The 17,193-nt window shown below is 37.3% G+C and overlaps 1 protein-coding gene across 1 annotated transcript in view; it reads left to right on the top strand.

The window, feature by feature from the left end:
* SLC10A7 (solute carrier family 10 member 7) overlaps nucleotides 1–11,747 on the top strand; it is a 145,165-nt gene extending 133,418 nt beyond the window's left edge. Inside the window, exons 11-12 of the mRNA XM_070948672.1 lie at nucleotides 9,344–9,489; nucleotides 11,596–11,747. Coding sequence (XP_070804773.1) covers nucleotides 9,344–9,489; nucleotides 11,596–11,640 — 191 coding nt within the window. The 3' untranslated portion in view covers nucleotides 11,641–11,747. The remainder of the gene's footprint in view (nucleotides 1–9,343; nucleotides 9,490–11,595) is intronic.
* Nucleotides 11,748–17,193: the final 5,446 nt, after the last annotated feature.

Genomic DNA, 17,193 nt, shown 5'->3' with positions numbered 1-17,193 from the left:
TATATATCTTTAAAAATCCTATATATAGATGTAAAATGATAATGACACTGGAGATCTTTTTGTCTTCTTTCCTGTAGAAAACAAAGTTGATTTATCATTTCTAAAATGCCTTATATATAATAGTTTGTTGGCAGGTCTCCCATGGAGAAATCCCATTTTATTTGTGACTTGAAATTCTTTTATCTTAAGTTTTTGCAGAGTACAGTGATCCGTGCACTGCCTTAATAGCATCATATCTACTAACTGCCCAAATAAAATTATGGGGCCACCCCATTTTTGCCTAGTTGAAACAAAGACCATCCCATTTATTTTCAGTGGGCATAATTCAGTGTGGAATTTGAAACAATCATTTTTTGCTCATTTTGAGCTAAAATCCGTATGCTAATATGCCTCAGGAAATTAACCACGTAACATTCTGGGTACTTACGGAATGATGAGAAATATTTTTTATTTTATTTATTTTATTTCGAATTTATATACCGCACCTTCTCCCAGGGACTCAGGGTGGTGTACAGCCAGATAAAAACATACAATACAAACATTAAAACAATTAAAAGAATATATATTAATTTGGCAGTTTAAAATGACAAACCAATTAAAAATAAAAAATTTAAAAATATATTAAGCCAGCCCGGCTTGTTGAAAAAAGAAAGTTTTAAGGGCGTGGCGGAAGGCACCGAGGTCTTGGATTCTCCTTATCTCTGGGGGCAGCTGGTTCCATAGGGTAGGTGCCCCCACAGAGAAGGCCCTCCCCCTGGGGGTCACCAGCCTACATTGTTTGGCTGATGGCACCCCGAGGAGGCCCTCTCTGTGGGAGCGCACGGGTCGATGGGAGGTTGTCGGTAGCAGCAGGCGGTCTCGAAGATAGATTAAAAGGGTAGGTAAAAAATACGGATCCATTTATAAACTGTTGAAGGAAGCATCAAGGAACCACTGCATCTGTGGCAGCATAGTTTTTAGGGATTTTAAAGCATCTAGAACACAGGTGTCAAACTCACATTGTCACATTGACATCACGTGATGTATGGTGACTTTTTTTCCATTCACTAAACCTGGCATGGGTATGGCCAGCGTGTGACGCATCTGGCCTCTTGGGCCACGAGTTTGACAGCTGATCTAGAATCAATGTAGGCCTCCAGTCATGCAGCTATTTTTTCAGCTCAAGATGCACATCCTCATGAAAGATCATCCCACTTCATTCAGATCTGTATGAGTCCAAATGTACAGTAAATGTATACATTTTTACTCAAGTATTTTGCATATCCAAATGTTTTGTTCTTTTCTTTTTTTAAAAAAAAAGTGTATTCAATAAGAAGTGACAATATAGTGGTAACCTCAGTATTAAGCTTAACACATAAAACTTTATTATATAACAATATATTATTCAGTTGCTTATTAATGGCGCATTCAATTTTAGATGTAAACTTTTAAAAACATTATGCTTATCAAGATTTAACATTTTAGAAATCATAGTTATTATTGACATAAATGTCTTTGTTCTTATTTTTATGTAAATATCAGCATGATGCTAATCTCCTGTCAACACTCTATCAACACTGCTGTATCTAAATAAAACAATCTATTTTATAATAGCATAGTGAAACAATCTAAAGAAGGGGGAAAAAATACTAAAATAGGATCATAGAGTCTTCCCCAGCTGAGTAATGTTTAGGCCACCACTCCCAGATTTAGCATAGTCAGTGATTGGTGATTCTGAGAATGGTAATCCCAACACAACAAGAGCTCTTGAGTTGGGAAAAGTTGCCACAATATTGTAAATTGGTAAAATGTTCTAGAGTTCAACCTCTAGTGATGTCGCTGACATCATACAGTTTTCCTGACAACAGTAAGAAAGGATATTTCTCAACTTATATCTTTTTATCAATAGTTCTGGTATTCCCAGAGAATCTTCCATTTGAATCCTAAGTAAAACTTAGCCTGTTAGCTTCAGCATGCTGCCACCAGCTGAATTTAGTACTAAAGTTCCATCTTGTTTTTCTAAAAAGTATTTCTATATGATTCATGTTCTAATTCCTTGCTAGCTAAGTACTACTACATTACAGAGACCTATAGTAGTGTTTTTGAATTTAAGGCTAATGTCTTTAAATGTTGGTAACAAATGTTTCATAACTTCAGTCCCAGATTATACAAATTCATGGAAAGGAAGCAGAATACTGTACACCCAACTCATATTTTACATTATACCTAAAACTACACTTAAAACTACCAGCAGTGCTACTTTTTTACCAACTGGGTGTCAATTCTGTGAAAACATGAGCACTGTAAATTACTGACTGCCTGACTAAGTGACTGACTTTGTTTGTTTGTTTGTTTGTTTGTTTGTTTGTTTGTTTGTTTGTTTGTTAAACTTCTATGCCAGCCATCTCACTAAGGCAACTCTAGGCGGCCATGTAAATACCATGTAAAGCATTAAAACAATAAGGACCATACATTTAAAATTCAGTTGACCAAGATGGAGAAGAAGGGAGCAAAGTGCCCTTTGAATTCTCCATTCTTAGGAAAAACAACTTTGGATAAAGTGCTTTCTCTTTGTTTTCCCTGAGTTCTCTGACAGACTTGCAGATAAATGGAGATTCAAAGTTATTGTTGCAGAATTTCCCTATAGGCAAGAGACACAGGCCTCCACACAGAAATTTTGAAAATAAGCCCTTCAAAACTGATATTTTTTTAGAGCGCTTGCTTCATCTAGTACTAGTTATAACGCAAAAGGATTTCTTTCTGTCTCTTTTTTCAAGATTTATTGTCCGTGAGACTGAATCATCTCCTTCCCTGAGAAAGACTTTTCTGAAAGAAATAGCTTTGAATCCCAGATTAACTGCTTTGCCTTCATAATATCTTCACCCTCTGGCCTTTCACAGAATTATGTATAATACAGAAATGTGTATTTGGCGTACTGCTGGGCTCTTTCTATTAATATATTGAACTTTCCCTCTTTTTAATGTCTAAAAAATATTTATGTCATTATCACTACGTATGTTGTATTGGTGGCTGGTGTCAGCAGGGAAAAATATAATATGAAGGCACAAGATGTGGAATGAATTTCACCCTAGAGAAAGTGAATGTTGCTGATGTTTTCAGAAGATGTTTCTTGTTTTCCTTGTCTCCCTTATTACTTACTATGCGTTATGTGTTTTATTTTATTGTAAGGTAAATCTTTTGCTTTTATGACAAATGTTACTGTTTAGCTTATATTGCTTTCATAACGAAAAGAAAGCATTCAAACAAAAATTGTTTGCATATGTTTGTCTAGTAGCCTGTGACCTAAACAATCTTGGCTGCCCTAGATTTCTCATAAATGCTTATTCCAATCTAGCATTGTTTATACTGAATTGATGAATGGGTTACCTTACATGTATCATCCATCATGTGGCTTCAGGCTAATTTCATGCAGCCCTCAACATAATATCGACCTTCCCCCTCCTCCTTCCCCAAAATACAAGATACTAGTGAGAGACTTCTGGTGTCCTTTGCCTTCAGTGCAGTTCTGCTACCTGAGGGGGAAAACAAGTGACTGTCAGAGACAAAAATCAAGGTCTGTCCAAGGGCACTTACTGTGACCCAGCCTGCTTCAGCTGAGCCCACTAGGCCGACAGCCAGCTACCCCTGAGGAAATGCATTTCTCTCTAGGAAGAAATGTTGGTCATCTTTGCTTTAAGGCTACTATCAAATGACAAATATTCTTTCGAGTCATCTGTTAATAGGCTTTGAGACGCACTCATAAATGTTCTACTACAGACTAGTATAACGCAAAGAAACTTTTGGAACTATTTTATGTTTCTTCTTAAGATACCCAAACTAAGGTGAGATTATTCTGATTGTTTACAAATGCAGTCATTTTCAAACTCCCACACAGTTCAGCACCTCCAGATATTCTTTGATGCCTATTTGTCATCACTTTGATTCAAATGTTTGCAAGCACATACATATTTTGCTTGAAACTGTTTCAATACAGGTGGTAGAACTTGTAACATGATTAATCTGTAATATAGAAAAGGCCCTATAATTCATAACCAATCAGAATAGCAGCAACAAAAGGATTCAGTCTATATCTAGTAGATATGCTACTATGACAATTACTTCAATGGGAAATAAGCCAATTAATTCTTTTCAGAGATGCTGTAAAATCCCCTAAATGAGTAAATGCCACTGACTCTTTTAGTCTTTTCATTGATTATGCTTCCAGCTCCTTGGAGTCTGTAATAATGTCCAGAATAAAAATATCTATTTCAGGAAAGTGCTCTATCCCATAAAAATTAGTGCAAGGTTTTTTTTCTTTACCAAATGGTAAAATAATAGGCAGACATTTCTGCTTCCTTTCCTTTTTGTAAATATTTATTTTGAAGTACTGTACTCTTGCATGATGTAGAATGGCACAACTGATCAAGGCACTGCATATTTTTTGCTTTTTAAATTAGGAATTTGGTTCTCTGCAGTGGATGCTAATGCAGCATATTGTAGTTTCACATTCAGAAAATATCAAAGTAAGATGAAGTGATCACCAAATGGCTCCTTTTTCCTTGCCCTTTGTTGTATATACTGATGGGTTGAATAGGCAACTCAGAGCCTACTAGCAAATTTAGGCCTATCTTTGCATTTGCAGCTGAAATTTCACCCAGAGATCGCACCTCTGAAATTCAGCTGCAAAATGCTGATTTTTGTCATCAATTCTTTTTGTTTGTTTGTGCATCTGACAAAATAAGAACTGAAACAAATGTGTTAAGCCTCTGCTAGGCTTAATGTGTGTATAGCATTAACACTCCCATGCCCTGTGCAGTTTTTGATGCTTTTATACACACACACACACACACACACAAACACACACACATATATACACACACACAGATAGATAGCAGCTTTAAACCATTGAAAGGTTTGTGCACCATAAAACAGTGCAGTTGCAAGCTTTTAGTACTTATTGCCTGACAGTAATATCAAACTGAGAAGTCAAATCAAATTAGACTGCGTTTTAACTTTTCCTTTGACAGATGTCTTCAGTAGTGTATCCTTCATTACAGCCATATATAAAATAGACACATTTCATCGCTACTAGCTTGGGTTAAGGCCTATTTACATGGAATTTTGTTTTGTGAAAAGAATATGTAAAAAATGCTCTTTACATATTGTCTTTTATGTTTAGGAGATAAGCCTTTTTATGGGCAGAAAAGTCCATTTTCTTGGGGGGGGGAGGGGTTTACCACAGAAGCTTTTTGTCTTTTGTTAAATATCCCAATCTGGTGCCATAATTCCAAGAATCCCTAGCCAGACTGCTAATGGACATAATGGAGTCAACATAGTTGTCATATCGGGAAGACTACCCCAGTGCACCCATGTTACAACTAGCTAAAGCAGGGGTGTCTAACTCAAGGCTCAGGAGATGGATGCGGCCCGCCAAGTGCTTAAATCTGGCCCACAAGGCCGCCCTGGAAACAGTGAAGGATGGCCCATGGTGCCTCTGCCAGCGAAAATGGAGCTCGGAAGGGCTCCATTTTCGCTGGCAGAGGGTTTCAGGAGGCCGTCGCAGCCAACAACGGAGCTCGGAAGCCTGTTTTCTCTGGCAAAGCACTCAGACCACCACAGGTGCCCCTGACGTAAGTGACATCGAGCTGACTATGCCCACCCCAGCATCACCACTCCAGCCCCCTGAGGTCAAACAATCCTGATGCGGCCCTCAATTAAATTGAGTTTGACACCCCTGCTCTAAAGCTTTACCTAGAATGTTTAAGTAAAATATATACTGAAAATATATGAAGGTGATTTGGAGTGTAATTCAGTAGTAAAAGGGTGAATTGCTTTGACATGACTACTGAAGAAATAGAACTCCAACTATGAGAATAAATAAGAATTGGGCCAAATAATAATTTCATTTTGCATGATGAATTTCCTGTATTTCAGTTTCTACTCTGAGGAAATTATAGAAATCAAGGTACATAAAATAAAAATATCAAAATAGAGAATGGACGTAGGGAAGTGAGAATGTAAACTTCAGTTCTTCGTGTTTCATCTTTGTTATCATGGGTCTGGGATTAAAATAAATCCTTGGATCCTTCTTGGCCTTACGTAGATTTCCTGCTTCGGAGATGACAGTTGAAAGCTCTATGCTGCAATGTCAAAATCTGTTGAGTAATTTTAGACAAATGTGTCATGTGTAACATGGAAATAGGATGTGCTGTACATTAGGGATTTCCCAAGTGATTGGATCAGGTAGTAATGTGCTGAGATGATGCTCTTTATCTATCCTTGGTTATACTTGTACACAGTGGGGACATATTTTTTTTTTGTATAAATTACATTAGTCAGAAAGAAAACCATTTACACTATGTGCCTCCTTACGTCTCTCAAACAATGCATGGTATTAAAGAGGCATTTTTATTAATGATTTATAAACATTCTTCAGCATGTCAGTTTTAAAATTCCTGTAAAATTGTAAATGCATGTAGAGTGCCATAAAGTCAAATGCTATCTCCTGAAGCCTGCTTCGGTCCTGTCAACCATGGTGACACAGACACAGCACCTGAAGCATTAACGCTGATTTGTTCATTTCTGTAGCTTCAAGGACAGCAAGATGGAATTTGCCCATTTGTTTTTACAATTATAGCTTTAAAATGGTGTGAAGTTCAGCATGCTATTTTCATGGAGGGTAGTGATTGCAAAAGAAACAGTTGTGAAAAAAACAAGAAAACAGATGGCTATATGTGAAAGTATGTGGGGTATCAGCATAGGAGACATATACTTACTGATTTTCTACTGGGTTGAACTGAAATCATGTGTGTTCCAAAAAAGAGCATCTTTTTGTGCCAAAGGGTGCAATCTTTTCCAGTCATTTCTTTTTTGTAGATTTCTTAAATAGTTTCGTTTAGTTATTTTTTTACACTAGGCCATAAGTAGGACCAGGCAAAGATTTGCACCCTTGTGCAAGCACGGTAAAGCAATAGAGGACTTTTTTGCTTTTTATTTTGTGATAGGTTTTGCATTGTCTTTAAAATTCTTGTGTTGCTCTGAGCTGAATTTGTGTGTGTGTCAGTTTTACAGCTGCAAAAAAATGATACTAAATATAAGAAAATTGAAACCCTACAGCCCCAAGTTCTATAAATTTACATGTAAATGTTTCCTGACATTAAACATCAATAGGACACAAGAACATGGACGGTAAAGTGCAAGAAACCAACCCAACCAAAACCATAGATTTTTACTGTTCTAAATACTCCCTAAACCAGGGGTGTCAAACTCAAGGCCTGCGGGCCGGATCCACCCTCAGGGTGCTTAGATCTGGCCTGCAGGGCTGCCCTGGAAACAGTGAAGGACCGGCCCTCTGTGCCTCTGCCAGTGAAAATGGACTACCTGTTTTCGGCTGCAACGGTCTCCTGCAACCCTCTGCCAGTGAAAACAGAGTTCGGGAGGGCCACGTGCAGCCCTCCTGAGCTCCATTTTTATTGGCAAAGGGTTGCAGGAGGCCGTCACAGCCGAAAACAGAGCTCGAGAGCCCGTTTTTGCTGGCAGAGCGCTCAAGCGCTGACACAAGTGATGTTGAACTAGCCACGACCACCCCAGCCCGCTGAGGTCAAACACAGCCCTGATGTGGCCCTCAATGAAATGGAGTTTGACCCCCCCTGCCCTAAACTCACTCTCCATTTAACAAAAAGCATGTGCATGATGCACCCAAATGCCAACAAATCTATCCAGATCTACAAAGTACAATAGTTGCATTGATATTTGCAACTTAAAATATTACTAGGGTCTGAAGTAATTTGGTTGAAGTATTTAAGAGTACAGTCCATAGTAGTAATTCAGCCTGGGAGGATGGAGCCCAGAATGGCTTGGATTAGGGTAGGTCTTTGTCTAACGATTTGTGGAATTTGGCAATAGGGAATGCCAACATTGCTGTCACCGAGCTTTATATGCTTTATGACCAATTTGCTTAGTGGCAGAAATTCCAGTCGTAGTTGTGGAACATGCAAAACATCTTACCATTTAAACCAAATAAATTGCATGGATGGAGCTCAACAGGAAAACTGCTGATCCATCACCATCTTGTCTCCACCCATCATCCCACTTTATTATATCATATAGCATTAGAACACGTTTAATTTCCCTAAATGGGAATTATTTCTTGTGACATATGACTGCTGCTTTTTAAAATATCACTTTTTCATATTTTCTCATATACTTATAGAAAGTTTCCAAGTTCTATGTTGTCTCAGTCATACAGTATCAAAGCACTACAAGAAGGCAATTTAGAGATAAGCTCTTTCTAGAAAGGTCTTTATTGCTAGCAGGGTAATGAAAGCCTGTAAAAGCAATTTTCCTGTTCATTCAATGCCAGGCATAATTTAGGGGAATCTGAGCCTATTTGTGCCCCAACCCACACCTTTGAGCTGAGGTATCTCTTTTGCAACGGTACTGTTTTTACCTTTGCTTTCCCATAATACAGAGTGACTGTGGATATCTTACACCTAGCGTTAAATGCATCAGATTAAAAGCAACTAAAAGAGTTGGAATGTCTTCTAGTCCAGGAGTGGGCAAATGTGGCTCTTTTACAACTTGGCTGTCTCAGGAATTCTAGGAGTTGAAGTCCACAGGTTGTAAAAAAGCCACATTTGCCCACCCCTGTTCTAGTCCATCCCAGTGCTCAATCAGGAAGCCCTACACCAATTCAGACAAATGGTTGTCCAACCTCTTCTCAAAAGCCTCCAGTGTTGGAGCCCCCAAAACGTCCGGAGGCAAGTCATTCCACTGATTAATTGTTCTAAGTATCAGGAAATTTCTCCTTAGTTTTAGGTTGATTCTCTCTTGAATGAGTTTCCATCCATTGCTCCTTGTCCTGCCCTTCAGGTTCTTTGGAGAATAGTTTAATCCCCCCCTTCTTTGTGGCAGTCCCTTAGATATTAGAACACTGCTATCATGTCACTCCTAATCCTTCTTTTCACTAGACCCAATTCTTGCAACTGTTCTTCATATGTTTTAACCTCCAGTCCCCCAATCATCTTTGTTGCTCTTCTCTGCACTCTTTCTAGAGTGCAGAATTAAAAGCAGACAAGACCAGAAGAATGCACGGCAGACACACTGGAAAAGAAAACTCAAATATATTCCCATCAAAATCTATTGTATGATCATTATATAATCTGTTATATTAATGTATGATAATAATGTACCGTGACTATAATGTATTGCTTTATTTTTGTACCTTTTGTTATTACAAAGGTGGTTTTTTCTTTTTTTTTTCAAATTTGAGCAAAATGTTTTAAAAGTTAAATACATTCCTACAATTCTTAGCTCAGAAAAATCATCAAAGGATTCTTAATTTTAGTTATATTTCTGCCCACAGGTATACCAATGCTGAAGATAGTATTTGAAGGCTACAAGCATCTGTCCTTAATTTCAGTCCCATTACTTATATATCACCCCGCTCAGATCCTCCTTGGCAGCATTTTGGTACCAACAATAAAATCTTGGATGATTTCTAGACAAAAGGTAAGATATCATGGCCCCATGCAAAGTTCACTATTGGGAGTAAAGAAGAGAAACAATTATTGAAAAGTATGATTTACCACTACATTGTTAATGCTGGAATAAAATGTCCAAAAAAAGCAGTCTTAATGCTGTGAAATAAATCTGAAACAGAACAAAGATTTTATTCCAGCCTTGGAACACTCTAAGCAGTGTGTTGGATGGCTCAAATGTTCAGAATGGACTTGTCTTGTAGCTGAGGACAGATTTAAAATATTTCCATCTTTGCTAAATAGCACAGAAGTGGGTATTAAGAGACAGAATGAGATCACCAGGAGACTGGGGGCAAACAGCAGTTATTAAAACATACAATCAGTCAGAAGAGACACTTCAGATTCTGCTCTTCTGGAGAGAAGACGACCAACATAACTCTTCTAAACTATATTTACAATAGGATATTCTAGATCAGGGGTCTCCAACCTTGACAACTTTACGACTTGTGGACTTTAACTCGCAGAATTCCTCAGCCAGCACATGCTGGCTGAGGAATTCTGGGAGTTGAAGTCCACAAGTCGTAAAGTTGCCAAGGTTGGAGATCCCTGTTCTAGATTGCTCTGAGAAAATACGAGACTAGCCAGGAAGAAAAAACAAGTGTGCTAAACGCAGATGCACATTAGGAATTGGACACATTGAAAAAATAAGTAAATAAAGAGAGATTCAAAATATATTTATCAATGTATCTATTATTTATGTACTTATTATATATATAATATTGTATTTTATATATGTGTGTGTGTATGTGTGTGTGTATATGTGTGTGTGTGTGTATGAGAGGGGCTCTCTTGTTTCTCTGCATAATTTACAGTAAGCACTATTATAGTTGGATGAGTTTGGGTTAAGATTTCATACAGATTTTTTTAAAAAATAGTTGATTTTGATGTATCTAAAAATGGTGTCCTGCTTTTCAAATAAATATAGCATCATGTTTTGATGCTTATTTCCTTAATTTCATTTTGGTATTTCTCTCAAGCAGAAAGCTATGCTCCGTTTCAGTGAAATCCTTAATAAGGCCAACATGTGATTTCTTCTTGAAATGTAACTCTTTGACAGAATTTAACTGTTTGAAGCTTCACCAACAAGTTTTCTACTTGAAAAATTGTGTCACAGGTTGTGCTATGTATCAAAAGAAAGATCTTGCTTTCTCAATATGTTATAAAATTTTTTACTTCCATGATAGAATACACTTAATCTTGTAATCATATCTGGGAAAGAAAAATTTCTATATTTTCTGTAGGGTCAGCACACCTTGGATCCCTTGTGCTCTTATATCTTTTCTTCTGGAGGGACAAAATATTTTTTTCCCCTTAAAAAAGTTCCTATAAAAATAGGACCTCACTCTAAGTAAATGTTACCAGGTCTTATTATTTAGATTATAGGAGATGCCTTATTTCATTTGTTATTTGTGCAAGAGCCTTGATAGTACAGTGGTTTAATGCACCCTGTTATTAACACAGCTGCCTGCAATTTCTGCTGGTTCGAATCTCTCCAAGGCTCAAGGTTGACTCAGCCTTCCATCCTTTCTAAGGTAGGTGAAATGAGGACCCAGTTTGTGGGGGCAATAAGCTGACTTTGTATAAAATATACAAAAGAATGAAGGCTATTGCTTAACGCATTGTAAGCGCCCTGAGTCTCCGGAGAAGGGCGGCATATAAATCAAATTTAAAAAAAAAAAAAATGCCTAAAATAGTAAGATACTTTGCCAGGGAGGGCAGAAAAACAAAAGAATTCCATGTATCTCACCGTAATAGGAAAAAAAATTGTTAAGCCAAGTTGTGATATTATGAAGTTATGATGTGACCTTTGAAACAAAACTACAAGTTTTGACTTCTAGCAATCTGAGATATACATAAATTTCTGCTTGATATTATTTCAGTAAAAGAAGAGAAAACTACTGATACTCCAAGGAATTCATTTTGTAACTTGAGGCTAGAGCCTTGTATCTCTTGCCGTTGCTAGTGCCTGGGGAATATTCCAACAGTTAATAGTAATTATTTTGAAGATATGTCCTATTGTTGTTTAATTGTGATTTTAAGAAGGCAACAAATTGACCTCTGGTTTGATGTTTTGCAGGCAATGAAATTAACAAGGCAGCCCAAAGTACCAGTGAAAGTATAATGGAACAGCCTTCGTGAATGTATATATGTCCTATTTTGTACATACAGAGAGACAATGCAAAAGATGATCCTATATGAATGTTGCCTCAGCACTTACTTTATTTTTATACCTACAAATATATTTAAAATACCTATGAAGTGCCTTAAAATATTTTTGACAAAAGCATTGATTCCAAAATCAGATGACTGGTTATTATAAGAGGTTGCACTCAGAATTTGCATTCATTCACTTTTATTTCTCTTCCTGAGCAAATCATCCTAGCAGTGAAACTTTAAAGCTTCCATGATCACATCTCAGTGACACGTCTCAATCCACGAAATGGTTCCTCTTCTGTAAGCTTTATTGCAATGAATGAAGATCAAACTGGACCTATCAGTTGTTCTAATTATTCATGAACTTTTTATATGTTTTCCTGGGCACTGTCTTCTTCTAGTTCCTTGAAGATGATTTCTGAAAGTTTAAGTGACAAATGAACTTGATTTTTGGTGATTCTGTCACATCCTTATTTTGACATGCCTTTTTTTCTTCCAAATTTGTGTATATTCAGCAAGGGGCCAGCCATTGGAGAGAAACGGAGAAGCATAAATTATTTGCATTTGTTGAGACAATTCTTTCCACCTTCCTTCAAAGTCAATGGCTTCTCGAGATAATTCAGATTCATTTTTATGGTGCTGTGGCATTTATATCTTAAATGAACTGTGAACTTCCTCAAAGGCAAGGCGATAAGGAAACACCAGTGATTTACAAGCACAGCTGGATGCGTGTTTTTATTATCATTGCTATAGTTTACTAAAACAGATTATCTTTTTCCCTTGTGCAGGACATCCCACCGAATAGTGACAGAAAAATACTAATATTGCAGCGGTCACTTTATTGCCACTTACAAGCTTTTCAGTGCTATATTGTTCGATATCCCATGAGCAGCATACAAAAACTAATGAGGTTGGAAGACTGCCACCTCAAGATAGCAAAAATACATATATTCCATAGAAATTTAAGCAGCATTGGAATGTATATATCTAGTTAACCTGACAATCAGAGTTTAAAGGTGTTTTTTTTTTAAAAAAAAGTAACATTTTAGCAGGGATGTTGATTAATATCCACATTTGGATAAAAAGAAAGGGAAAATAAAACAATATATATTTAATAATATAATCAACAGGACACTTAAAGATATTGGCCTTCGGATCTCAAATTTAGAGACAACATCATTTCCACAGCGATGTGGGAGTCATGTGATTCTATAAATAATGTATGCGTTTCTAGTGCTTTCACAGCCCTGTTTTTCTTGACATGTACAGGGAAGCCTTCTTATCCAAGAGCACATTTATGCATTTTCCTCTGCATAACATTCCGTGAAGGAAAATGCTGGTTTTAAACACAGATACTTGTGTGCATTATAGTAGAAAAATAGAACAGCCTCTTGAAGACTGGCATATATCTTATACGTTGTTCTAATTTCAGATTTAAACTATTGGAAACACACCTACTACTTCTATCCCAACATGTTGGGATTAACTGTCCTTTCCAAGAAATTTTATCTGATGCCAAGCTGAAATGTTTGATGTTGGAAACAATTCGTATCAAATAGCTTGCTCGCTAGTGTCCACTTCGCCATTTTTGTGAAATAAGCAGTTGTTCCTGAATGATAAAGATGGATGAATCAGCAAACTCTAAGCATCTATTTAACAGCTATTGCATTTGGTGAAATTTAACAAGTCAACACAAAAGATACTGGTGTCCTGCCCCTCAATCATTTTTATGTACATCATAAATCATAATTCTAAAGTTGTTGTGACATATAGATGTCTTTAAAAATAACCACAGAATTAGCAAAACGTGCAGAAATGCACAGCAAAGCAATCACAAACAAGATTCTCTACTAAGCAGATCAAGATTGCAAATCATACATTCGTTCCATTTCCTACTGGTGGCTTAATATACAATGAGGACCAATTTTAAAACTTCAAGAGAGAAAAAGTTAGAAAAAGGACACACTGCTCATTTTCCTGTTTGTTTTTATAAATCTTTTTCTAAGTTTATAAATATGTGTTACCAGGCCAACAGCCTTTTTAGTCATGGACCAAGTAATGGAAAGAATGATTGTTTTAAAAGAGATTTGCAATTTATTTTGCATGCAAGTTCCAGGGAAATGTAAAGAATTTGCACAAGAATGTATGTTACCTTGTTACAGAGATTCAGTTTAATTGCCCATTACAGATGAAAACATGGTTCTCATTTGCTCTGGCTCATTTCCCACTCTTCTGTCTTCCTCTTAAGTTGAGCAACATCTTTTGAACAGTCAATACACTGCTACTATTCCAACAGATCTACCTCGAGTTCAAGATTTTGATGAATATGTATCATGGCAGTTTCATATATATTTTACCAAATTCCAAGGAGAGACGTTTGGAGATAATGTTGTTTATGGTTGGAGAAAACTAAATGGCATATTCTTTTATTTGCTTAACTGTTGAGTAAATTGTTTTAGAATGATGCATAAAGCAAAACTGAAGTGCATATTTAAAACCATAAAACAGAACTTTTTCATATTTAGAATGTTACATTGTATTTAAAGATGGTTAAGTCCTTTAAAGACTTGACTTTAGGCTATAAAAGGTTCCCTGGATTGGATGTTATCTTGGAAAAAGACAAGCATTCTGCAATTGATTTTGTAACAAGGGTCATTATCTTTCTATTCCCTCTCTACCAATAAGTTTTCTTATTTGTTTTTTTTTTTAAGTTTATATACATAATTTTAAATAAAAACTACTCGTTAAAAATGTTCCTTGTTTTTCTTGATATTGGGGATATCAGCAGATGTAAACAGTAATGCAGTGGTATCTTGGTACTCGACTCAGAACTCATTGAATTTGATGCTTGATTCATTTTGACACGAAAATGTTGTCTCAATACTCATCATTTGTTTGGTACTCAATGCACCGCAAAAGGAAGTGGAGGACAGCCACAGAGGGTAGACAGAAAGTCGGCCATACAAAGGAAGTGGGAGGCAGCCACAGATGGTAAACAGGAAATCAGCCATGCTGGAAAAATTGCTGACACAGGAAAAAGGCACAGATAGAAAGTCCTTCCCAGCTGAAACAAAGGTAAGTCACATGGTTTATTGTGCACTCATCCTTTTTAGTACTTGTCATGTCTCCCAGAACCAATTAAGGATGAGTACCAAGGTACCACTGCGTATGGTTAAGTAGCTCTTTTACTTTCCAAGTTGCTGGGGTGTTTGTAGCCTTCAGTAGAAATTTCCATCCTCTTCCAGGATATCACAGTTCATCCATTTGTGGTATTTCTAGATCTCAGTATAGAAATAATTACATTATTACACACGTACCAAATCAGGAGATGATAATGCTAACTATAACTATGCTAAATTATGGATGAATCTATAAACTAAATTATTGATTAGCATAACGCTAAATGTTAAAAGTCACTAGTTCTTTCTGATATGTTTAAGCATATAAGTCTTGAGTAATGATGCTCATAGACATCAACATGAGCATTAGTTACCCATCCCTAACACTATGTTTGGAATGAAAAGGATGAGGTAAGAAGCACCATTGATTGATTTTCAGCTTTCAGCCATTTTGTCAGGGTTTTATGCAGGGGTGAAATCTAAAATTTGTTACTACCGGTTCTGTGGGCGTGGCTTGGTGGTGGGGGTAATGTGACTGGGTGGGTGTGGCCAATTTTTTTTTTACTTTTAAAACCATTTTTTACATGTAAAACCATGTTAAAAAATGCTTTCAAAAGGCTCTGATGATCCCAGCTGAGTTGCCTGATCGGCAGGCAACTCAGCTGGGATCGTCAGAGCCATTTAAAAGAAAAAAACTTTTTTTCTTTTAAATGGCTCTGGCGATCCAAGCTGAGTTGCCTGATTAGCAGGCAACTCAGCTGGGATCATCAGAGCTTGGCTCATCAGAGCCATTTAAAAGAAAAAAAGGCTCTGATGATCGCACGGCTCAGCTGGGCATGGGGGGCGGGGGCAGGGATTTTTGCTACCGGTTCTCCGAACTGCCTGCCGCCATCGCTATCTACTCTTCCAAGCCGGTCTGAACCAGGAGCATTTCACCCCTGGTTTTATGTATCCTCAATTCATAATGCTTATTTCAAAAGAATAAGATAAAATAAACCTTCAACCACAGCCATATTGAATTCCATGCAGTTTTTAATGGAATTTGCCAGAATGTTTTGTTTAACTTCCAGTCTAACCAATAGCCCTGTAATTCCCAACTTAACTATAAAAGCCAGGCAATGCCAGTTCTTGCTTTTCCCCTGGAATAGCAATCTTCAAAGTATAGATGTGAGATTAAAGATTTCCACTCTTCCTAAAATTGATAAATACAAGAGAGTTGTTTCTGTTGTTTCTAATTTATGGGATTCATTGCTCCAAGATGAAGTGATAGGTACTTACTATAAGTGGTCCATCTATAAAACGGAGGTCTTTATAGATGATTCTAACAAGCTCTACCTTGCCAGAAACAAGTCTGTCGGAAAAATCCGTAGGAGAATGCTCTAGCAATGTCAGAGGAAATATAATACAAATTACCAGTCACAGGTATTGATAAAGAGTTTCCAAAATTTCATGTGAAGGAAGAGATAGGTTGATTTGCTGTTGCTTACTGAAAACTGGTGTTTTCAGTTTTGTTAATATTTTTATAGTATAGTATAAATGTATGGGACTCGGTGGCTCAGTGGCTAAGACGCTGAGCTTGTTGATCCAAAGGTTGGACGTTCAGCGATTCGAATCCCTAGTGCCGTGTGACGGGGTGAGCCCCCGTTACTTGTCCCAGCTTCTGCCAACCTAGCAGTTTGAAAACATATAAAAAATGCAAGTAGAAAAATAGGGATCACCTTTGGTGGGAAGGTAACAGCGTTCCATGCCCCTTTGGCATTTAGTCATGCCAGCCACATGACCACGGAGACTTCTTCAGACAGCACTGGCTCTTCGGCTTTGAAACTGAGATGAGCACCGCCCCCTAGAGTCAGGAACAACTAGCACATATGTGCGAGGGGAACCTTTACCTATAGTATAAATTGGTTTTTTGTAGACTAAATTGGGAAGGAGCTCTTTTGTTCATGATTGTTGAATCAGAGGATATATCATAATAATTGCAAATAATATGAAAATGTAGTCCATAGTCAATGAAATCCATTGTATTAAAGCCTGATAAATCAAGGTTTATCATAGGCCTCTCAGGGTTCCAAGAAATGACCCCATTTCAAAACAGAACTCCGAGGCAGACTCTCAAAGAACAGTTTTTATTTTAGAGACATCATCTTGGCATCAACTATTGAAAAGCCAACTCTGGCTTTCCCAGGCTTTCCACTTCAATAAAACCAAAAGTTTCACTTTCTCCCAAAACAATAAATCACATTATCCAATCCAGGCACTGGCTGGTTACCTGGCAACTCCTTCCTCCACCTCCAGCCAGCTGGCAGTTGGAATGTCCTTAACCTAGGAATGAACTAGTTAGTTTTAGTTACAACCCCCCCCCCTTCAGCTCCAAGCTTTGTCAAGCCTGAAGCCACATGAAA

The sequence above is a fragment of the Pituophis catenifer genome, unplaced genomic scaffold (genome assembly GCF_029215685.1).
Source record: "Pituophis catenifer annectens isolate HBS135680 unplaced genomic scaffold, rPitCat1.0.hap2 SCAF_8, whole genome shotgun sequence".
Classification (NCBI taxonomy): domain Eukaryota; kingdom Metazoa; phylum Chordata; class Lepidosauria; order Squamata; family Colubridae; genus Pituophis; species Pituophis catenifer.
Note: the sequence above shows the minus strand (reverse complement) of the source record. Positions and strands in the feature narration are given on the sequence as shown.